This window comes from Dermacentor silvarum, unplaced genomic scaffold (assembly GCF_013339745.2).
Source record: "Dermacentor silvarum isolate Dsil-2018 unplaced genomic scaffold, BIME_Dsil_1.4 Seq801, whole genome shotgun sequence".
NCBI classification, from domain to species: Eukaryota; Metazoa; Arthropoda; class Arachnida; order Ixodida; family Ixodidae; genus Dermacentor; species Dermacentor silvarum.
In genome coordinates this window covers 12538-37574 of record NW_023606802.1, presented here as the reverse complement: position 1 = coordinate 37574, position 25037 = coordinate 12538, and the positions used below count along the sequence as shown (strand labels likewise).

The following is a 25037-nucleotide window of genomic DNA, read 5'->3' as shown; positions in this document are numbered from 1 at the left end:
ATAAATTGATTAAACCCACTCACTGAAATCATCGACCGCTCAGTGCTCGAGGCGCGTACGCTTAATACGAAACTGCACAGTTTTCACAACATGCGTGTCCTTAAAGGCCCCGTAACCAATCCACGCAGAAAATTGTTGTATTGGAACTTATACAAAGGCGTCGTTGTGGTAGCTTTCTACTTGAGCATAATTTGTTTCCCGAAGGTTTCAGTAAAAAAACAGAAGCAAATGAAATGTGGCGCGGCGGTGGTGCGCGAAGGTAACGTACTTCAACCCGCAGCAGGGGCTCTCTTCGGTCGCCGCTGCCATTGTGATCAAGTACAGAAAGATTTCGGACACACGATTATCATCGCATTATCTAAGCGCATGGCTTGTTTTCACAGCCCAAACCTGGCGAGGGGCCATTTTAATCTTCAGCCAAAGCTCGGTCAAAAAAATCCTTGGGTTTTACGTTCTAAAACTAACCACGAACTGAATACGAGGCGCGCCGTAGTAGGGGGTTCTTTAACGTGCACGTCACACATGGTAGACACGTTTTTTTTTTTTGCATTCTGCCTCCATCGGAATGCGCTCGCCGCTGTGGGGTCGAACCCGCAACCTCGGGCTCAGCAGAGCCGCGCTATTGGCCACAGCGGCGGGCATTATACAGGACTCGTGTGTGCATACCTTGCGCAGCAGAGTATGCGAGATGCGCCCGATGCCATCGCTGAACAGGTACTCGCGGTGCAAGACATCGCCGCCGGACCGGCGAATCGTCGTCGTTTTCTTGATGTCCGGCTCAATGCTCGTGTGGTGGCGCTGAACGGTGAGGAAGCCCAGGGACTGGGAGAAGGCCTGCGGATTGAGCAAGGACGCGTGGGCATTTTTTTTTTTTTTTGCGAAAGTTGATGTACACGTTAAAAAAAAACATTGCAGACGCCAAATTCGCAACCCCGTCAATCCACAACCAAAACGGATATCACATGCACGAGTCTGTAAACTTTAGTTAGGGTCTACATTGGAGAAACACGCATTAGTTTGAACCTCACGTCCATATTTGATTGATCGGCTATCAGTGAAGTTGGGAAGGGTGTACTATATAGGTCTTTTTTCTTTATTCACATAATTTTTCAAGAGCGCCTGCGGCACGTAGACTTTTCTATTCCTTCAGCTGGACCAAGAGGCGGACATTATTTGTACGAGAAATCAAAGTGCATAATTGACAAATTATCAAAAATGTCGCTAATGAACTTCACGGCACATATTGCAGCTTGCCAAATGTAGCCGATTAAGTTCGCAAGGAATGAATTAAGGATTAAGTTCGCAAGGATTAAGTTCGCACTTGGAACGAATTCTAAGGACGACACCAGTTGCGTGGTGTGCGTTCCCAAGGTGGGCAAGTAAAACGCATTGGTGCTCCAGTAATTTCTCAGCTTCAATGCACAAAAAGGAGTTTTGTTCAGCGCGCTTTTACCGCAAGTTTGACGCGGCTTATATATATATATATATATATATATATATATATATATATATAGTTTCAAAGTTCTATTAAATTGTGAACTCGCTGGCTTCCATTCGAGAATTTCGATATACGCGCTTTAAGTACATACCTATTCAAATAGTCGATTAATAAAATTCTGATAAGTCACTTATGCTTGTTGATTTATTGTTGAATTAATGAATTCATATGTCTGAATCTTTCTTTTAGTTTTCCGTTTTTTGGCCATTTATGTATATGCAATGAAATTTTGAACCTTCTCTTTTCATGAATCAAGCACGATTCGAATCGTTTCAGTCGATGCGAATGAAAACAATTTTACTGTGCCGATTTATATAGGAGCTCCATTAAAAAAAACAAAAAACAGCTTCCTCGTAAACGACGAGTACGTCAAGATGAAGACATGCAAAAATGTTCAGGGAGAAGCACTCGCTAGAGGAGAATGAAGACGTCTGTAGAAGAGCAATCTGGTCACGTCAGGAACAATATTTCCGGAAGAGCATAACTTAGGGCTATGCACAAATCACAAAAGCCGGGCACAATCGCTTAGCCATTATTTCGCTAGTATTGTAGGCCAATGTATTTATCGATTCGTTTTTTCTAGTAACACTAGCGGTAAATATAATAGAAAACCCCGCGATACATCGGTCGTGCCGCTACCGTCCTAATTTTTTAGTACGGTGAAGCGCGAAAGAACGGACAAAGTGAGGGGAGACATTCGGGACAAGCGCTACCGACAACTGAATTTTTACAATAAACGTTCACAGTTGTCAGTAGCGTTTGTCCCGGCCGTCTGTCTCGCCTAACTCTGTCTCGTCTTTCGCGCTTCACCGTACTCAAACATGTATCACCAACTGGCCCAAAATTCAACTCTTCTACCGTCTCAAGTTCATCTAACCGTACGTATCAGCGCTATTTAGAGTCCTCGTCACAAGCTTATACATTGAACCTGCTATTTTAGTTGGCGTGAGCGCACAAATGCTGGGGCGGATGCCAGCCTTTATTTCAGCAACATTGTTCATGCTGGTTCAAGCATAAGGAGCCAGTCCCAGCTACAATTTCAAGATTTGGGCAGACTTGTACACGTTACAGAAAAAAAAGTAACCGATTACAACAATAATTACTTATTTTAAAAATTTCATTGATTAACAGAATTTACTGCCCAACAAAACTAATTGAATTATTTAAAAAGTAATCGATTACGTTAACATGACTTTTCTCCCGACTTTTAAACCATTGCCATTACCATACAACAAATAGGACGAGCTTGCCCGACAGTGCGTCCTCTGCAGCCCTTCCCACGTTGTTTATCTTGATTAGGAATTGCTTTTTAACATTTTAATTGGTAATCTTGCCTCGAATTCAATGAAGATATCTGCAGCGACATTAAAACCTTGCTTGATGTGCGCGCTGGACAGAAGGGCTGTGTTGTGCTATGCCCAGCGCCTCCTCTATTTTTTTCAATGCCAGCCAGATGCGACCGATCCAACGGTTCACCACCCGCTTCGATCGCCCCTTCCTATACTCTCCCCCGTCGGATAGCGCTCGCGCCTGCTTTACGGTCGTGGGGGAGAGTACCCTCTGGACGGCGCCTCACGCGCCCACGACCTACGCACTTCATATACGTGAGGGCTGCGCAGCGCTACTGACAGCTACTGACAGCAGCTTGCAAAATAGGACTCAAGCGCGCGACGGGTATAAGATATCGCTGTACTAAACACGGCACATTTCGCGTTCATAAATTGCACGGTGCTCCAAACCTGTCCAAGCCGTGCCATGAACTTGGGCACGCTGTGGATGGCTGACAGGTCGCCGATGCCCGCACGTATCTTATCGGCAGTGCGACCCTCGGTGTCGCAAGCGTAGAACCAGACACCATGGCTGCGCAGCTGGCTGGTCGAGCATCCTAGGAACACGAAATGCCTGCCGCCGATCTTCAGGCCGTGCGTCAGCGGCGGCTTGATGACCTGGCGGAGCGAGAAGGAAACAGTGCATGAAGACATCTCTTCTCTGGCGCTGCCTTTTTATTGCGATAGCAATTATATGGACACTTCAACCGGATTTCTGCCGTCGCCGTCGCCGTCGCCGTCGCCGTCGCCGTGAGGTTCCCTATAGATAAAATCTTCGCCGCGTGCCGTATGCCCGAGCGGAAGCGTGCGGGGACGCGCGCTATCACGGAGAGCGAACGCACTCAATCTCCCACGCGCAAGCAAGGAAGCGGGAAGCCAGCGCCGGAGGGAGTGGGGGGAGGGGGGGGGGCGCACTTCCACTCTGCCAACAACCGCGCTCGTCGCTCGCTCGCACCGTCTCTTATCTCCACACGGCTCTGACCTTTATGCGCCGTGCATTCGCCGCTCAGTTTCCGTTGAAGCGATAGACCGCACGTACCTTCGGCCGCTGCTGCGGCGTATATATGCGCTTGCTGCCAGTGTTTTGACAGTCGTTGTCTGCAGTCATTCAGTGTGATCTATTCATGTTTGTTTATGCGCGCTCACACCACGCTTGTTCAATCAGTTGGTAATAGTCGGGCCACATTTTCCAACGCACGCTACACATGCAATGCTGCCCGGATCGGCAGTGCAGCGCTATAGGTGTGTCCCTTCGCACGCGCTGCCCACGGGAAGCGCTTCTCATCAACACCACCGTTTCACACGCGCCTTCTCGTGGTCATCGAGTCTCTCTTCATGTCGGTCTACTTACGCCGCAGCACACCTGCTTACTTAATCAGCTCATGTTTACTACAATTCATATTGCTACCAAAGCCGCTCACCTTACTTCGTATGGCATTGCTGTGTTGCTATCGCATTCATTGCTTCGCCCTTAGGGCGAAACTGTGACATTTTTTCTTTCAGGTACCATTCATCAGCCAAGGCGAGATTATGAGCAGCGAGATTATGTGAAGGTGTATACGCACGGAGGACGTTGGAGTGCAGCGATCATGGGCGGTTAATGCTCATGTATAAACACTAACACCACAGCACGTGGCATTGCAGTTGATTCGTGTGCCCGGAAATTGTTGTACAAACGCGTTGATCTCTTCACGAGCGCGCTAACTTTTACGTCGTTTCACAAATAAATGATGACGCGGTCGTGTTGCAGCCCGCACTCAAAGTTATTGCACCTTTAAGGGTGCTTGTTTGTGCCATGGCTAACGCACTTACTCTTAAGGCTATAAAAATTTTACTGGCACGACCGTGAGCTGTGATTAGAGAAGCCGTAGTTGAAACCTGCGCAATAATTTTGACGACTTGAAGAGCACTGAAATACCTGACTCAACAGTCTAACAAGCCATAGCTATAAAAATTTATTAATGCAATTTTCTGGCATCTGTAGCAGCTATCCTCAGGTTTACGTGCCACAAGAAGTGATTAAAAAAGACTTCATCTGTCCCCATAAACGATTCAATCTTGGCCCTTTTGGGTGGGTGAGGGTGGTAGTCATGGGACGAAAACAAAAGGGTGGTAAATTGTTTAGCGTAATTTGGATTCCGGAATGCGAACTGATCCGCCTACAGAAGCTTAAAAAATCCTTATCGCGCGTTGGTTTCGTGCAAGTTGAGCAGCCTGTGGCAAACGCAGCGCTAAGGAGCAATTATACCAGACGAAGCTAGGCGATAGGCTGCGCTCATCGGAATTTCTTTGACACCAATCCATAATAAATTCATATACTCATGAACGGTGCAAATACTGCGTCGGCATGGTGTAACGCAGATTAGCGCCACCAAAATAGATGCGAAAACAAGGAGACTTCGATGCGCTTTTCCGGACACATGCATCGCTCGATACCTGCTTACTCGAAGTTTTCTATATATCCCAGCAACAACACATGGCCAGCCATATTAGGTGCTTATTTTCAAATATTGCATCGCCCAAAGCTCGTAATCCAGGTCCTCGGACAGCTAGCGCTTCTCAATATAATGATCACTAAGTTACGGCCATATTTGCCTTCTGTAATGACAATAAACGGCAATGTTATGCCCCAGTAATAAAAACCGATCGCATGGCAACGATTCTGGCACTATAGTAGTACAAGGATTCACATAGTCGCATCGGTTCCACCTAGGTGATATAAAGCTCCCGCAGGGCGCTCTATGCGACGGGTTCATTTTGAACGAAAAGTATAAAGCGACGCTACACACTTTGCGGAAGGCAACGTAGTCTGCTGGAAGCTTTTGCACGGCACAAGTGGGTTGCCCGCGGCGAGGAAGGAGTTACCAAGACGAGGCAGCACAGCCGCGCACTTACCGCGCCCAGGAAGTCGTCCTTGCACGCTCCGAGCGAGAAAGACACGAGCTTGCAGTCGTCGTCGCGCACCACGATGCGTATCGCGTACTCGGTGTCGAAGTGCTGCAGCAGACGGCTCTTGCACACCAGCTGCGGGGGCAAGTAGACGCGTCGGGTGGGCGTCAGGATCACCTTGCGCACTTTGACCATGTGCGCCGGCAGCTCCTGGGCGATCACCGAGCCGGTGTAGGCGTCGTTGCGCAGCCGGTGGCCCCGGTAGCGCGTGTAGAGGCGGTCCAGTGCTGTGATGAACCGGAACACCTGCGCAGGCAGCATTCACGGCTTCTATCACCTTCAGGCACTGTGCGTATACAATTGCGCACGCCAGTATTACAGCGCATCAAATGCAGAACCACGGACGAAAATGACGAAATTCAAAAGTACGCGGCACGTCTTGTGGGGATGCGCGACTCTCACGCGTCCCCTGATGTTGTTTTCCCCGCATGGCTCCCGTAATCCGGCTTCGCCGCGTAGCTTTACGGCGGCGGAGTTGCGGCGCATTGCGAGAGATTGCGCGAGTGTCGCGATGCTAACGCCAGCGAGCGGCGGGGTGATTTGGGAGAAAAAGGTCGAAAGCTTTTTGGCTTGGGATCGGCGACCAACACGCACGAACGCTTCGCGCGTGCGCCGGCCCGCTTCGCGCGACCGTCGCGCGAGGCTAAGAGCAGGACACCGGTATGGACGAACACGGATCGTTCGAGCGCGCCACCGTTCACGTGACTGTACACGTGAACGACTAGGCGATGGTGTCATAGCATGGGGCGAACGTATTCGCTCGCTATCGGGTCGCGGTGAGTCGGACTTCCTTGATTTGTCGCGCGCCCGTGTGAATGTTCAATTGGTTGTAATTCGGCTAGTGTGCATTAGTGTATGAAAGGTGCAATAAATGCCCTTTTGATTGTTTGCACTACTGTTTTGTCGTTCCTTTGTCCCAAGAGCACATGTGAGACCCCACAGTCTTGAAGTACTTCCGATTGGACCTGTGCATTAAACGCTTTGTTGGTCAATGGGACATAAATGTCCCACCTGCAGCCACAAGCGAAAGCTGCCTCAATTGCGCAGAGAGACGTATGTAGCCCCATAGAAACAGGTAGCGCCATCTCTTAGAAGATAAAGCAACTATAATTCAAAGTTTTGTTGGTAGGTGGCAAGTAACAGTTCGTGTTGTTTTGCTTTTTTTATGTATTTTGGCAGTCGTCACTCTTCAAGCGCGTGAATTTAGTTGCTCTTGCGCCACGAATAAGTTGACCGGTAAGTGCAAAAATTATTTCTTGCACTCCAGTAATGCAGTTAGATCAATTGTAGACAGGTTTGGTATGAGAGTGAGCCATTGTTTTCAGCTACCTGCAAATATGCGGAACGTAGTGGTTGAAGACGTCTAGCACTACTACAGAAACGCCATGACATACCTGTTCTTTCGGGTAATACTGTGCAGGCAGCTCATCAATGAGAGGAACTTTCGCAAGGGTCGGCGCAGTCTAGTATATCACAAGAGAGGAAGCAAGAACTGCTGAATTATGACAGCGCGGTGCTAACAGACGTTTGGTTCAATGTGCAGGGGCACTACCCGTGCGCCGCCACTACGCGAAAAGGTGCCAATGGTGCTAAACTACTTCGCAGGAAACACGCACAATGCTTGTGTGTAAGGCCTGCCAAGTGCCTCTTTGCACTGCTTGCTTTCAACCCTTCCATAAAAAGCCGTAATCACCTCAGAGCCTGAAAGGATGAAGCCCAAAGTGTACAGAGGGACAACGTGTGTCCCACTTTCGCTCATGGCCTCAAGTTATCTGCGGGACAGGTGTTGTCCCGCAGATTTTTGTGAGTAAATGATTATTTCCGATTCTACATCTTTCTTGCATTATAGCCCTCCGCTATTGGCCAAAATTTTTTGCCCTGCGCTTACTATTCCTGCCTGTCACTCGACGTCAGAAAACTGCGAAAGCTTACCATGTCAAAGTGACGTGCAAGCATTAAACATACCATTAATATGCCGAGCAAAAGTGAACTTTTTTAGGAATAGTCAGAGACTGCCCAGTTCCGAAAGGAATAGAGGATCTCTGCCTAGATCACTGGCCACTCGGATCTGCCGGGGAGAATAAATTTGCGTATGATAAACATTTTAGACTGGCAGTATATAACGTTGTCGAGCCCTTTCGGCACATTTACGACATCGCTCTGCCAACTCCTTCGCTGAGGATCGGATTTAGCGGCATTTTTAACCTTCCGTGGCTCGCCGCCGCGATTTTCGACCAGTGACCGCAAGCTAAGCGAGGAGAAGTGGGCCAGTCGCAGACGCCAGTACCATGCACTCTCCTCATCCGGGTATCTACTTTCACTGCGTTAGCTCGGCCCCACCGAAACCCTCTCCACTGCTGCATGCTCCTCGCCTCTTGTCAGCCAATTAGATTTTTTTAAACTGTCAAGATAGGCAATGCTATTCGTTTTGAAAACAAACAAAAGTTATGTCCTATAAACGAGGGGACTGTTTGATTGGTTGGTTCAAACAACGCTACGGGTCACCGCCCGATGCTTGCGTCGGCAGTTACGCAAATTTGACGTCAGGAGGTTGGAATAAACACAGATTGGGGGAATAGTTTTACGTTATAGGGTCCCTGCTTCAAGGAATATCCTGGCTGACTGCACCCAACAACTAGGCGCTGATATCATTTGACAGCATGTGCGCAACTACAATAAACGTTGCAAAAATATAATAATTTGTTATCGCAGCGGGTTTGTCGAGTCCTAATTTACAGTACAAAGCCAGACTATAACAAACAACAAAATTGAAGTGCAAATGTTACGAATTTCAAAGGTGAAAAAAAAGTCGCAGTTTCGCCCGAAAGGCGAAGCATCGATTGCGATAGCAAATTATCAGAGAGCCATACGAATTAAGGATAGTACTTTTATCGGCCGTATCAAGTTGTAAACGTTCGCTTGCTAACTAAATTGACAAGCATGGTGCAAGGGTCGGCGCAGTCTAGTATATCACAAGAGAGGAAGCAAGAACTGCTGAATTATGACAGCGGGTGCTAACAGACGTTTGGTTCAATGGGCAGGGGCACTACCCGTGCGCCACCACTACGCGCAAAAGGTGCCAATGATGCTAAACTACTTCGCAGGAAACACGCACAATGCTTGTGTGTAAGGCCTGCCAAGTGCCTCTTTGCATTACTTGCTTTCAACCCTTCCATAAAAAGCCGTAATCACCTCAGAGCCTGAAAGGATGAAGCCCAAAGTGTACAGAGGGACAACGTGTGTCCCACTTTCGCTCATGGCCTCAAGTTATCTGCGGGACAGGTGTTGTCCCGCAGATTTTTGTGATAAAATTCTTGTACAGGAAATATATTTTTTTTTGCTCTTCTTCCATGTGGTACAGTTCATTTGGGGAAAGGTATAGCTGAAACTATGAGTAGATTTCTTGCGCCTGACAAAGGGTTAAGTTCGCGCATCGTATGCATATAAGGTGTTTTAGGAAAACGAGTTGGAGGGTACACGACTGAGTTTATTGTCAGTGTAAATATGTCGTCACGCGGCGGGTTTGTTCTTTCGTTGTTTTTCACAGTGTTTTACACCAGGCATCAGACATGTGTCTGGCAAGGTGCTTTGCGAGTATGCTCGCACATTAAATTGGCGATGCTCTCGTATCTGACTTTCCTGTCGAGAGTTCTTGCATGCAGTACACATTCCGTAAACTTGACAAAACTCGTTGGAGAATTGGCAGATTCTTAATATATTCTGCAGCCAGCTGTACCATTTTTTTATGATTCTGAAAACGCAATAAATCAGTGTATAAATGGAAATAATTGGCGCCTGAAGGAGCTTATACTTCGACTGCTAAACAGCTTGCTGAGTTCGCTCGTCGGCTTGTGATGAGAGTTTCGGCCCAAGTGTTCCTGTCGGTGTCGTGTAAACACTGGCGAATCGATTGCATTCAAGGTAGCGCGAATGGTCAGCCCGCTCGGAAGGATGCATTACAGCCGGATTACCTGGACTATATCGGGTCAAATTCGGGATCAATCATTTCGCGTTGGATTCGTGCAACCAGCACTAACAAGTCACGGAGAGGCGAGCAACCCCAATAATGACATTGGTACGACAAAGGGTACGCGCCGACGGGCCGTATATAGGGCACGTAAGGCTGTAGGTAGGGCTGTATGAGGTAAGTATAGTGATGTAGGTGCTGTAGAGCTCGTGCCCTACAGCTGCAACATGCTATGATTCAGACCATAACACACGTGTACAATGACCGTTTGTGTGACAAAAGATGCGGGCGAAAGGATGCGAAATACTATCACGTATAGACACCAATTGCAGTCTAGCAGTTTTCCCCATTTCTAAAATTAAATTAAAATATGAGGTTTTACGTTCCAAGACCACAATCTTGATTATGAGGTGCGTCGTAGTGGGCGCGTCCAGATCAATTTTTGCCAGCTGAGGTTGCTTAACGTGCGGCTGAATTTGAGTACACGGGCGTTTTTGCATTTCGCCTCCATCAAAATGCGGCCGCCGCGGCCGGAAAATCTTTGCCTATCTCTATTATAGTTTGTAAAGGAACCCATGCCTCTAACGACCCTGGACCAATCTTTTGCCCGCTTTTCCCCCACTAATACTCTAAATGTCTCCTTGCTTATCTCGACCACTGACCACTTAACGCTCTCATCGGCTTGATCCCCAGCGCTTTTGGAAGGTGTACGTTCCACGGTTATGGCTGGGTTGAATGAAAGCGTCGCAGGGCCATCAGAAGCCGGTTGCCTGTATGTCAGCATACGGTGAATACGCCACAGAAGCAAAAAAAAAAAAAAAAATTAGCAGTGGCTTAGCTCGGCTCTGCCAAGATATACGTAGCGTTCGGTCACATCATTCAGAACCGGTAGACCTGGTGGCATGGGCGGGTAACGATACCCATTGGTAACGCTAAAAAGTGGAATCTTCTGCTTAACGAAAAAGTTCTTGCACGTTGTACAAACCCGCGCCACGGTTTGACCCCACTCCGACGGCGCCGCTAAACTCAACGTTTCACGCATGGCACTACTTACCGGCGTCAAGCCTTTAATGCGCCACAGTCTTTCACACACGTCGCATACACATCCTAACGGATTGTTTACGAAGTCCGTCTCGAAGGTCCGAGTCGCACTGGCGCTTTCGCTAAGTTTCACCGTATAGTCAGTCAATCGGCGAGCCTTGACGTCATCGACGGCGTCTTGTTGCTGCTACTGAGATGGTCGGGCCTCCTGGCGACGCCGCTTTGCTAGACGTTCCTCCCTTTGCTCCGGTGTCTCCGCAGCACCTTTAGCCTTCTGTTCGTTCTTCCTACGCGCAACCGCTAATTGCCTGGCAACTACTTCGGGATCCGATGAGTTAAGCTTCTCCGCTATTCTGCGCCGCTGAGCAGCAATTTCGCTCTCCTTCTCCATGGCTATACCACACTGGCAAACGCCCTGCTATATGTATACCCCCTCTGATACCTCTGCGCATGCGCACAAAATGAGAGGCGCTATCAAGCGGCTCCGGCGCAGCGTCTGACTTGGCTACTGCGCAACGGAGGTGCACAGCTGGGCACGCGCCGGCGCCACTGCGTCTGCCGCGGCTATGACGTCACTCCTCTGGAATGCGCAGACCGGCGAGGCGCGCGGCGGCGGTGGCTCCGGCGCGCCAGCTGTGCGCCATGTGACGTCACTGCTCCTCGCGCATGCACAGCACGGCTCTCCAGGAGCCACGTGAAACTGCTCAACATCGGCCAGTGTAGCTCACGCTACAAAAAATGTGAACGTCGCGAGGCAAGAGGAAAGTAGACGACGAATGAAAGCGATTGGCTAGAAGTACCTGTATATATACAGGTACTTGATGCGCCAGCTAACATTTAAGAGTATTCGGGTGCACGAAACGTGTTGTCAGCCACGCTATGGAGCAAGTCACAGAATTTTTCTGAATTCTGTTTTAGTTGCATAAGTAGTAATATTTAAAACTCCGCAAGTCTTCAGTTTAGAGACAAATTTATATAGGGGAAATTATTGGAAACGTTAGCCCGTTAAGTATCAAACCACCCACGTGACTACACGTTTGCACGCCGCGATCGCAGTGCCCTCAGTCGTGCCGCGTTTGAATTAACAGCGCTTTTATTAAGATGGTGCGCTGCCGCCGACAAATTGACAGGGTGCCGATGATTCCGGGTTCATCATCATGCTTAGTGCAATCACGACCAACGCCTGTTGTTTTCGGCAGTGCAACCGAGTCCAATCGGTGGCGTGAATTTTGAAGTCACCGCCTGCGTCACTGCCCTAGTCACACTGAGCGGCAACGCGCTAGCTGTTCGCGGTTCGTCCATGCATACAGGGCACGTTTGAGGGCACTGCGATCGCCTGACGCACACGCGTAAGCGAAGACGTGAAAATAACAATTGCATAATTGGAGGTAGGAATTTAAATACTGCTTAATCAGGCGTTACTTGAAACGCTATATAATTTTTAAACTTCTATATTTGTAAACTTTCTAATCTCTAAACCTGAGACTTTGAGAGTTCGATTAGCTATTCCTAAATAAGTATGCATCTAAGAAGCACGCAAAACAAAAGCCTTATTTATCTATGGACTGACCGGCAAAATGTGTTTAGTCACTTCCTTCGATATAAGAACCTGAATTCCTTTTATATTTTTTTAACCTCAGCTAAAGTTAGTTGGGGCACCTTTATATTAGAACTTCGAATGTATGAACTGGTTTGTTCACGCAATGTACCAAGGCAGAAAGACTGACGACAAATAATTGTTCAAGAATCACACGTTAACAATCGGGCTATTCTACTTCGCGCAAGCTTCAGCCGCGCCCACTGGGTATATCCGTATTCGCAACGTGTGCCAGATCAGGCCGACAGCGTGCCTCTCACCTTTCCCTGGCTGATGGAGAAGTAGAGCTCGAAGAGCGCTTCCTCCAGTGCACGGGGACAATCCTTCGAGCGCGTTGTCAGTTTGCTCTGTACTTCTTTGAAAGTGTCGGGGTTCATCGCAAGCTCGTCTGCGACCTGTCAGGAAGAAGAACGTGGGAAGGAAATTTATTTACACGACATTTTGTACGAGGGGATGGGGGATAGCATATGCAACACTGTACTAACGTATTTGAAAACCAGTATTCGCCAGTATTTATATGTGTGTATATAGCAAGAAGGAATAAAGTAAAGAACAACAGAGTGGAGCAAAGCAAAAAAAGAAAAAAAAACATTCCGCCGGAGTGTGACAATCAACAGAATTGTAGCTACTGATAGCTGAACAGCTGTGTAACTGCAATTGCCACATATGCAATTTCGCCTTCTATAAATAAAATGTACAACCGCGAATGCCATCCACGCGGGAAAAAAATGCCGCAGAAACCCTCAGAGTGGGGAATTTCTTTAATGACGACAAAAAAGAATTATACTGCATGTAGTCAGCTTCTTTGCCAAGGTGCGCCCAGCCTCATGCATGGTGTACCTCACAGAGCGCACTACATAATGTCTTCAATCGCATCACGGCGCCGCTCATGTTTTTAAGAGTACAATCCGAGGAGCCCAGCACTGCGCCCTTGCAAGGGTGCATGTGATCCCTTTCATATATGTCTCGCGTACTGTTATACGCACCTGGAAGCTCTCGGACCAGACGCTGAGCAGAGCGTAGGTGATCCCGTAGTCCGGGACGCTGGGCCTGGGCACCGGCTTCAGATCGCGCACGTGCAGCTCGCGGACCGCAGCGTAGTAGACCTGCGCGCCGCTGCGCGTGCGAAGGATCAGGTTGCACAGGGGCTCCCAGTGGCGGGGCCCGCTTAACGCCAGTCGCAGGACGCGGCTCTTGCCCAGCACATCGGCGCCGCACTTGAAGGGCCCTTCGCCGAACTCGACGGCCCGGTCCCACGGCGTGGTGTCGGACAGGTTGAACTGCGGAGGCACAACGCGTTTGTCGGCGGCTACCTTGTTGCTCGGCAATGACAGAATCGGGCTAGTCATTGTACTGGACATATATGAAGGCGCGCGTAAGACGAGATTCACGAAACAGGCGCCATGGTGCAGCGCTAGAAATTATTTTTAATCCGAACAAGTTCGAGAACGAGCTCGCTCTTATCATAGTTTTAAGTACGCTCTACCGACAGAAGCCTCGACTTCTTACTCCTCGTGTTCTCGCGCCACTGCATATCATATCATACGGGCGAAGAAGGCGTTTATAATTAGCGCTCATTAACAGTCAATAACTGCTCACGTTGGGAAGCAAAACTGACGGCGTCGAATACTCCCCGTCAGATTGCAAATTACGGCCACAGGAGCGAGCACGCCGCGTTCGTTCACGCTGCTCACGCGCGTGCGTCGCGGATATGTATCAATATACAGTCATTGCTCTTCGTACGCGCACGACCAGGGTCACGATGCAGGACTAGAAATTACGCGAACAACTAACTGTGTGCAAACGTCGGAACTACTTTGCATGCATTGCAGAATCTTGCCTCAATGTTCTATCAGCCGTACTTCCTACTTTTGCGCAACGTTCTGGCAAATACGGTTTGAAAACTTGCACAATCCGATGCTATCCGTCCGCTTTATGCCTATATATGCTGCTCAAATGTGCACAACTCTCTTACTTTTCGCCCTGAAATCCCTCTCACCTTGGGTAGGTAGTCGCCCTCGCGGTGACAATGGCTCATGGCATTGTTGCCGGCGCATAGCTTGTAGAGCAGCGGCGTGTGCAGGAGGTGCAAGTACGCGGTTGTAGAAGTGGGTGACGTTTTGCAGAGCACGATGCGGGATATAGTGCAATACCGCACCAACAGCCGGTAGAGGGTGTGACTGGAGTTTTGCTTGTCCACAAAGTAGATGTGCAGTGCACTGGTACAGTGCTCGAAATGAGCGCTGCTCTGCGTGACCTGCATTTGCAGCGCACGAAGAATAATTATTGGCACAGAAATCGCTCGTATATGGTACACGCTGGCAATGCACCGCGAATGACTGCTATAAAGGCGCAACTATAATTGATACACAGCGGCTTCATCCGAGCATTCCGGTGTATTACATTAGTCTGTAAACAAGCGACCGAGAGTCAGCCGTCGTTGACCGCGTATGAGATGTTCTGTTCAAACAACATCTCATATAAACACTGGAACATCTCACGAAGGTAAGTGGTGTATACAGTTAAAGCGGTGAATAACGCCGGAGCACTCTGCGTGGCAGCGATATTTAGCGCAATTTGAACTCAGTCTACAAGGGATCAGTTCCTAAAGCTTCTCGGTCGGCCTCGGAATAGGCGCCGAGAGCTGGACAGCAGTGGTTATTACTCTACATTCCTAACCTGTTCCAGGCGTTCACGTCAAGTTTGTTTTATGAAGAGTCCCGCTTACCTTGAAACCTTCGCCCGCACGGGGAGACTGCGATGCCGACATGGATGATCTGGTGCTTTTGGGCGACGAAGGCAACGAGGGTGAATTCGAGCATGACAAAGCCGTGGGCGCGCTCGAGGCATCGTCTGTAGGAAGCGAGCCACCCACCGAGGGACCCGTGCTGGATGGCTGGGTGGGCGACGACGATGGGGGGCCCGACGTGGCTTGGGCGTCGCCATCCTCCGGTTCCTCCTCGGGCGTCAATAGTGCGGCCCATTTGCCCTTTTCCTTCGGTGGCGGCGTGGTCTGTATGATAGCAGGCTGCGGGCCCGGCCGAAATGGCTCCCGCGGTGGCTCCGGGACCGGTGGCGGAGGCGCCACCGGCGTCAGCCAGCCCTGCCAGCTGCCACGCTGCTCCATTGTATCGCTGGACCTCGGATGAGTCGTGATGGAGGCATACGATGGCGGACCCGCTGGGGGCGGACACGCGGGTTCAGAACGCGCCGTCGTGTCCGCCGTAGTTGCGGAAGGGTTGCATGGAGCTGACGTCTTTGGCGGTGGGTTTTCAGATGTGGCAGTTGCGCTCTCAGCAGGCTTCGCGCTCGGCGACTCCTGGGCGGCTTCCTCCTGGGCGGCTTCCTCCTCTCTGGGCTCCGACGGAGGTGTGGATGAGCTGGTCTCATTGGAAGTTGAGTTTGCAGATGATTCATTTGTAGAAGGCTGTGGCGGAGACGTTCTTTCCGAGTTAGCCGCCGCTCTCCGCATGGAATACCTCTTGGCTTCACAGGACTGCTTGCGACAAGGAGCCATTGCCGGCGAGATGTCGCCAGACAACGTAAAGCCAGCTCTAGGGTCCAACTCTGCTTTCTTCCACTTTGCAAACTTTGTCATTCCGATTTTGCAGGAGTTGGACGACTTCTTCGTGGATGAAGTCTTGGTACCGGGGGGAGCAGTGCGCGCGCTGTCGAAGTGAGCTACAAACGTATTGTAGCCCAGAAGACATCCCAGCGCGAATCCGGTCACAGGTATGTCTTTGTGCTCCATGGCAATCACAGAGTCATACGGGTTGCAGCGCTCTTCAAGTTCCTCTGATGCGAGCCACCACTCGGGTGGATCGCACTTCCGAGTCACGCCACCGCCTAGAACGTGCTGGACTATTTCCAAGTCACACCTGCGGACGATAGCAGAACCAACGTGCGCGTGCTCACTTCTTCGGGGATTTCTCGTTAAAGACAACCGATCAGCGTTCAGATAATTTGAGATCTGTTTCCCTCTGAAATCCACATCAAGGTTGGCCAATATAACGGTTTCTTTAGAGGTTTCAGTATATCTGTTTCAGCAAAAACAGATGATCTAATGCTACAATGTATATAGGCTTCGGATATTTTCTTTCCACATGTAATCGTCTCTCTGTGCGAGCTAGCGTGTACATACACATAATACATACAAAATTATTTGAGCTTCTGCGCACTCCCTGGAAATTTTGGGAGGCAGGTGTGTGCAACCATCCCCCTCAAGAATACTGCGTGCATATTTTGTCAGACGTTTCCAGACCCCCCTGTATAGCATTCATCACTCCGAAGCTCCAGGGATCCAGGGAGATAGGACCCTCACTGCTGTGTTTCTGTGTGCCAGGAGTAACACAGCAATGGAGACGGCAACAGAATGGTGTCGCTCGCGGAGTGGCTTCGAGACATTTAACAAAGACTGTACACTTCGCACTAACTTTTGCGATCACGACATGGCGCCTTTTGGTTGCAGGCGGCGCCGCCTATACGCTCTAAAGCAATCTTTATCGTGGGCCTAGACCTATTCATAGTCTCCCTGTGGCAATGTAATCTTAAGGGGTCTAGGTTATGCGGTGTTATGTCGTGATTACCAATGTGATTATTATTGTGGCATACAGTATACTGTCGCGCGAGTACTGTTCTTTTTCTGTAGGTGAAGGCTCTGAAAAAATACTATTGTTATTTGTGTTGCCCAAGACTCGCTTGCTGTATCGAAAACTTCGGGAAGTTTTCGGTATGCGCGCTACATGAATTAACGAATTAGTATGGCACATTTTTGAATCCACGCAAGCACCACGGACGTATCTGAAATGTCCGATGGCATTATGTATTAGTATCTGACAAACTTGCGCAGTGCGATTTGATTCGATCACCACTGACCACGCTCGCCGCTATCAATGACACTTAGAACTGTTCAAAGATACAAACTGGTGGGCTGGTTGCTATTGCATCATGTGATGTGTAGCGTAAATAGGGCACGCAAGACAACAGGGAAGGCAGGATAAATAGATTCAGATGCACGTTAAAGACAACCGGTGGTCAAAATTAATCAAGGGTCCTCCACTGTACTCGACGTGCCCCTATCAGGCCGTGGTGTTGGTCTTAGCACGCAGGATTTTTTTATGACAGGCAAGATGCAAGTGCCGTTTGCGCTACACATCCCAACTTAGGTGTATAGCGCTCTTTTCAGGGCACAAACACAGTTCGCCCATAATGCGGAGTTTGATTGGTCCCCTTTGCGAATGTTTACGGCTTAGTGATGTGCGCAATACTGCTTCCTTCATGTGCCAAGTTAATAGCGAACCACACTTAGCCTCACTTTTATTTCTAACTCGCACCGCACACATCTATCTTACGTCAGGCCATCGCGTTTCATTCCCGAAATCTTACTAACAACAATCCGCCATGCTCTTGAACATTTAAGAATGATAATTAGCGGTAGCCTTAGTGGTGGCATAAAGCTTGTTCCGACACTTCATTCGTTTCAGGATGAGTTAGAAAATCCACCCAATACTACTAATATATCTTGTGCATATAGTGTGCTTTGTACACCGTATTTTTATGTTTGCTATTTATATTTAAGATAAATTGTTGCCGATGTCCGAAATTTTATTATATTGTATGGTTCTGTTGATTGGTGTCTGCCGTTTTATATCTGTCTGCTGGCTGCGTTGTTTCTTGGCCATAGGCCACAGATTGGGACTCATCGATGACTATATTGGATCCCGGAAGACAGATAATTTCTTATGCACGCATCCAAAGACAGAGGTTCACAGGAAGAGGGACCTAAAGTGATCACAGTGATTAAACAAGGGATATGTCCAAAGCTGAAGCATGAGACAACCCTTGTTTGACCACTGTTGACCGTTATGTTGCCCGGTGTCCGGATGATAGAAAAGGACAGCTGGTTTCAGCACGTGACGATAAACTTCCTTATCCCCTGTTGTTTTGCAGTTCTTTTCATAAATATCACAATTTCAGGTATTCCGTTAGACGAGGATTCTAACCACTTCTCACTGTCGGCGAAAAATAAATTGGTAAAAGCATTGATCCTGGTGCGCTATAACGTGAATCTATTTCAAATGTTTGTATTCCATTTCAGGAATCAGCCCTCTATAATTGGTCAAAAGTTTTTTGCGCCACCCTTCCCACTTCGCCTGTCTGTCACGCGGCGTCACACAAACCGCAAGAACTCCCAATGTGATATGGCGTGTACACGATTAAACCAAACAAAAGAAAAATGAGTATTTCCGATTCTACATCTTTCTTGCATTATAGCCCTCCGCTATTTGCCAAAATTTTTTGCCCTGCGCCTACTATTCCTACCTGTCACTCGACGTCAGAAAACTGCGAAAGCTCACCATGTCAAAGTGACGTGCAAGCATTAAACATGCCATTAATATGCCGAGCAAAAGTGAACTTTTTTAGGAATAGTCAGAAACTGCCCAGTTCCGAAAGGAATAGAGGATCTCTGCCTAGATCACTGGCCACTCGGATCTGGCGGGGAGAATGAATTTGCGTATGATAAACATTTTAGCCTGGCAGTATATAACGTTGTCGAGCCCTTTCGGCACATTTACGACATCGCTCTGCCAACTCCTTCGCTGAGGATCGGATTTAGCGGCATTTTTAACCTTCCGTGGCTCGCCGCCGCGATTTTCGGCCAGTGACCGCAAGCTAAGCGAGGAGAAGTGGGCCAGTCGCAGACGCCAGTACCATGCACTCTCCTCATCCGGGTATCTACTTTCACTGCGTTAGCTCGGCCCCACCGAAACCCTCTCCACTGCTGCATGCTCCTCGCCTCTTGTCAGCCAATTAGATTTTTTTAAAACTGTCAAGATAGGCAATGTTATTCGTTTTGAAAACAAACAAAAGTTATGTCCTATAAACGAGGGGAGTGTTTGATTGGTTGGTTCAAACAACGCTACGGGTCACCGCCCGATGCTTGCGTCGGCAGTTACGCAAATTTGACGTCAGGAGGTTGGAATAAACACAGATTGGGGAATAGTTTTACGTTATAGGGTCCCTGCTTCAAGGAATATCCTGGCTGACTGCTCCCAACAACTAGGCGCTGATGTCATTTGACAGCATGTGCGCAACTACAATAAACGTTGCAAAAATATAATAATTTGTTATCGCAGCGGGTTTGTCGAGTCCTAATTTACAGTACAAAGCCAGACTATAACAAACAACAAAATTGAAGTGCAAATGTTACGAATTTCAAAGGTGAAAAAAAAAAGTCGCAGTTTCGCCCGAAAGGCGAAGCATCGATTGCGATAGCAAATTATCAGAGAGCCATACGAATTAAGGATAGTACTTTTATGGGCCGTATCAAGTTGTAAACGTTCGCTTGCTAACTAAATTGACAAGCATGGTGTGAGCGCGCACAGCAAACATTGAACACTTCACACTCGACCGCGTACACTCGCTGTCAAAACGCTGGCGTGAGGAAACGCGGCAGCAGCAGCGAGCGAAGTGACAGCACGCACAAAGCTAGGAGCCGCCGATGCCCCTAGACTGCCTGCTACGCAGAGCGCCCTCAAGATACGAACGCGCGACCGCACGCCGCCGCCACATACGCAGTTCGGCCGGAGTAAAACGCCCCCCCCCTCCTCTCCCCGGTGCCTCGCGTGCGACGGAAAACAGCGCACTTCCTGCCCGCTTTCCTCCCTTTCGCGCGGGTGAGATTGAGGCGCGATCGGCGGCTCACTCTCGCACGCTTTCACTCGCACATATATGCATACGGCGCGCGGCGACGATTTTATTGCGATAGCAATTATATGGACACTTCAACCGGATTTCTGCCGTCGCCGTCGCCGTGAGGTTCCGTATAAAGTCCAAGGGCTATCGTCGCCGCGCGCCGTATGCGCGAGTGAAAGCGCGCGGGGGACGCGCGCTATCACGGAGAGCGAACGCACGGCGGAAAGCAAACGCGACCGTCGCGCTAAAGGCCGTGGGGGTATGAAAGGGAGGGAGGGAGGCGGGGCGATGCTCTGCTAAGGCACCATGGGCGCATCTTGCAACCGGGCGCAAGGGGAACTGACCACCCATCTCCCACGCGAAAGCAAGAAAGCGGGAAGGCAGCGCGGAAGTGAGGGGGGAGGGCAGCTTCTACTATGCCAACAACTGCTTTTGTATTTTCCCCGGCTGTGGCGGTCGCCCGCGCCGTCTCTTATGTCCACACGGCTCTGACCTTTGTATGCACTGTGCATTCGCCGCTCAGTTTCCATTGAAGCGATAGACCGCACGAACCTTCGCCCGCTGCGGCGGCTGGGCTTGCTGCCAGCGTTTTGACAGTCGTCTGCGGTCATTCAGTGTGATCTATTCATGTTTGCTTGTGCGCGCTGACACCGCGCTCGTTAATTCAGTTAGTAAGGGAATGTGTCCTAGTTTACGCAGCCGATAAAACTGCTATTCCTATTCCGAATAGCTCTCTACTAATGTGCTATCGCAATTGATGCTTCGCCTTTCGGGCAAAACTGCGACATTTTTATCGAGCTTGGACTTCATACGGAACCTCACGGCGACGGCGACGATGACGGCAGAAATGCGCCTGGAGTGTCCATATAATTGCTATGGCAATAAAAACAGCGCAATCTAAGCTAACCACTGAACCTTTTTACGCCCACATATTACCCGGTCGGTCCCGTGCTGGAACAAGAGCCGCGCGCTTTAACCAGCTCGTCGTCAATGCCACGACCCGCGTATAGACATAATCAGATTGCACTCACCACTTCACCACGATCTGCATGAAAGTGTCCTTCGGAAGGCGCTCCAGCTGTAAGGTCACGTGTGCCGCAGAGACAGGGTTCTCGTAGACTGCGACCTCGCAACGATCGCAAGGCACCACGCGATCCACGACGCCGGGAAACCCCAGCAGCTGGCGCAGCTGGGACGCAGTCGGCGGCCCCCGGCCGGAATCTAAGCAGAGGATGCGCAAGGGCATTTCCTTGATGTTCGCGAATTTCTCGTGATCCGGATGTGCCGGTATTGTAGGCGTAGGCAGCAGAGGCGGCCTACGCGGGGGCGGCGCGCCGGCCGGTAATTTCCCCGCGTTCAGCGACGTCCTGGGCATACTTCTCGTTCACAATGTCAGCGTCTTTCAAGCGAAACGATAACTCGGCAGCCGGTCGGAAACCACTGGGTGTCTTGCTGCTGAAGGTGGACTGGAAAGACAACGCGAAATATATGTATATTTATGGCAATCAAGTGATCGACTCGCACGACCTGGTCACCGAGAGTAACGCGTTAATAAGGTGCACATTTTCACATATTAAGGCGCTCCTTAAACAATGGTAGCGGTCGCGCTGGTTTGGATGTTTTCGTTATTTGTCGTTAAATCTGAAGGTAGCGTTGGTGCAAATAAAATTTACAGGATCAATACTGAAAGCTTGAACGCCAGGCGCCTATAGATGTAACATGACATATTGGGCCGTAGGCACCTAGCATCGTTCCTGTATAATTTGCTCCGATTGGTGACAACTTTTGACTTGACAAAAAAAAAACATTGGAACATCTAAACTTGCGCGGCTATTCATATTTAGGGCGAACAGCACGACGGGAAATGCCTTTCTGTCAACAAAATCCAGACGTCTCTTCTCATGGCGAATCCCTTCGAGGATTTACTATTATTGGCTCCACACTTTTCTTCTTCGCATTTTTCGCTTCTATAGCCACCTGCTTAAGCGACTAAATGCGGTAAGAAGCCATGAAAGTATTCTCGCCGCACATCAGCACTCAGTTGCCTCTGTAAAGGCGGCACTGTGAGAAAAGTGGAGCGAATAAATAAATCAATGGACTGTTATAGTTGAACGAGAATCGCGTTAAGGTAACGGAGAACTCGGCAAGAATGAGGACAACGTGTGCTAGCTCTGGCTCTTCCTGCCCAACTTCTCGCTGCCGTATATCGCGCAGGGGAGGGGGGGAGAGGGGGTAAATAAGGCCAGCAGAAAAAAAAAATTGCGAACAGCGAACAATGGAAGAAAAGCAAGGTTATAATACTCTGTTTCAGTAGTTCCGTGCAGCGCTGTGGAATGTACAGGTCTCTTCGACCAATCAGGAGCGAGAACACATCTTAAATGTGTCCTTCCACTCCCTGTCGTCTGCTAGCGGCGAACGTTGCAGCATCTCCGAAGACTGTTGCCCTTACCAATCTCTCTCGACGTGGTGCAACGCTAGGTTAGTCGTATTTGGCCACCCATCGCGTCCAAGTGAAATTATTAGCATTTATTATTATTTTGTAAGTTACGGACGCATTGTTCTCGCTGGGCGTGCAGAATCGCAGTGCGCATACCTTCCACACTAGCGCTCCGGTGGCTCGCGCTCGCCGGCTCGTTGCTCGCGCTTGGCGGCTCGCGCTCCGCCGGCTCCACGTCATTCCTTGCGAGACGTGGCGTAGTGGAGCTTTCGCTCTAAAACGAAGCAAAATCACCTAAAAAAATCGCAGCTCTAACATGCAGAGAGGGTCTTCAAGTAAACATGTTCTGACGAGACCACTTGTTAAGGCCATTAAAACAAGCAACGGGTTCCGAACACACGCAGTACATCTCGCTTCGCAGAAATCTGCGCTCGATGATCACGTAGCCTTGGCTCTACTGCGCGGAACCACTGAAACGCAGTATAGGAACGCGAGCTCCTCTCTCCGTCAGACGCCTTTGTTTTTTTGTACCTTCGATCCGCTGCTTAGCCATAAATATAGGCCACGAGCTTTAGGCCTAATGCGCGCTGCCGCTGAGCGCACGCGGGCTCGAAGATTAGCTTGCCAGGCGACGCGTCTCGGGAAAGTGCGCAGAGGGAGAGCGCGCCAGCAGATCTCGTTACGCGAGACATTTAGCTGTCGGGCGATGAATTCTCGCTCAGAAACTGCCCGCGCGTAGCGGCGTAAGAACACTCACCCAGTTGGGAGCCTAGCGATCACCGGAGAAATCGAACAGCGCCTCCGTCCCCAGGCAGAAACCCGCGTCCAGTAGGCGAGGGCCGCAACGACCAGAGGTAGCGGGCCCAGCACCGACTGCGAACGGGCTGCTCCTAGGCGCAGAGCGAGCAAATGGCTGACATCCTCGGTGTTCTTTTCTCGACGAGCTGCCCCGTGGGCGCGTGAACGCGAGCCACGAGGATTCAGCCAGCTGCCTCGTCCTCTTCGTCGTCGCAGCAAACGCGGGCTATAGTTCCCGCGCGTGCAGAAAAACTATCTTCATCAGCACTGGCTCGAGCGTCGTCGTTTTCTTCCGCAGCTGGCTCGCTGACGCCCCTCGGCACGCGCTTGTGCTACTGCTCCTGCGTTCGTTGTCGTCGTCTCCACAGATGGCTGCGTTGCCGCTAATCATTTCAGCGTAGAATTTCACTTCACAGTCTTCTTCTTCTTCTTGACTTCTATAAAAGAGTTAGCCAAAGAAGAGGATTGATGTAGTTAATGCTTTTGTCGCTTCCTAGAGAAAAAAGAAAAGAAAAAACATGACGCGACAGCGGCAAATGTCCCACTGAGCGAAAAAGTCGGCGTCTCCCCATACTATACTATACTATATGTACTATACGTACTACATATAGCACATATATAAAATCTGCCCGACTCTTGGCCGATCCCCGTGAGTGGGTATGCGCCAAAGATGATAAGGTCATCGTCATCATCATCATCAAGTCGGCGTCGTCTGTAGCAGCGCAAGAACGGCATCTAAGCGACTAAGCACTTAAGGTTGCTAAGCGACTGGCTCTAGTATATGCGTAGCTCAAGTGTCAGCCAAATAGCTTCCACCCAAATATGCGTCGTCCATCAGATATCCCTACACTGACGCAGTAATGAACTATAATAAAGACTCCAGGAAAAGTAAGCGCCGTCGAAGCCCCGAACTGTTCTCTAACCCCCGTACTCAAGAATGCATCTTAACTCGAAGCTCATGCTTTACTTGTTCTAAATGACACCTGTCGTGAACACGCCGAAGGAAACGCAATAAGCGTTCTGGGTGCACACACGCGAGGCGTCATTCAGGTCGAGTCAAGCATGCGCTGCGAGTTAAGATGCATTCATGAATGCGGGGGTGAAGCCGCGATAGTGCGCGGCGTAAAAGCGTCGGTACTAAAGAGAAGTATAGAGGGCTACTGTTTCTGGTCAATTAACGACGCAACAAAGTTATTGTTAAAACCTGCGATTGTCCAGCGGCTCGAAGACGACGAGGTTGGCACTTCGCAATCACGAGTGCTGCATTCCATTTTTACAGCGAAAAACTATCATCATCAGCATTGGCTCGAGCGTCGTCGTTTTCTACCGCAGCTGGCTCGTTGACGCCCCTCGGCACGTGATTGTGCTACTGCTCCTGCGTTCGTTGTCGTCTGCTTCCACAGCTGGCTGCGTTGTCGCTAATCATTCCAGGATAGGATAGGAATAAACTTTATATGTCCAACGGTGATGGCTGTTGGTGCCCGGGGCTAGGCTGCCAGGGGTCCATCGCCGGAGAAAAATCTTCCGAGATCCTTGGCAATGGCCCTGACCCGCTGGACCGCCCACTCCTGGCCCTCGGGTGCCTCGCTGAGGAGGGCGGCTTGCCATCTCTCAGCGAAGTGCCCACCTTCAGAGGGTCCTGCTGTTGTCTTCCCCTTTCCTCTTGGTGCTTCTTTCTCATGGCGTTGGCATTCCCAAAGCATATGGGCCATATCAGCCCGTTCGTG

The 25037-nt window shown here is 49.7% G+C and overlaps 1 protein-coding gene across 1 annotated transcript; it reads right to left on the bottom strand.

Annotated features, from left to right (window-relative positions):
• Positions 1 to 666: 666 nt before the first annotated feature.
• Positions 667 to 23505, bottom strand: LOC119435580 (uncharacterized; the record flags this gene model as incomplete). Its single annotated transcript, XM_037702381.2, has 9 exons — positions 23270 to 23505; positions 21107 to 21541; positions 15109 to 16258; positions 14380 to 14637; positions 13367 to 13660; positions 12641 to 12775; positions 5722 to 6021; positions 3238 to 3444; positions 667 to 834 (listed from the first exon to the last, which is right to left on the bottom strand). Coding segments are annotated over exons 2-9 (2856 nt in total), but the record flags the coding sequence as incomplete, so codon positions are not given.
• Positions 23506 to 25037: the final 1532 nt, after the last annotated feature.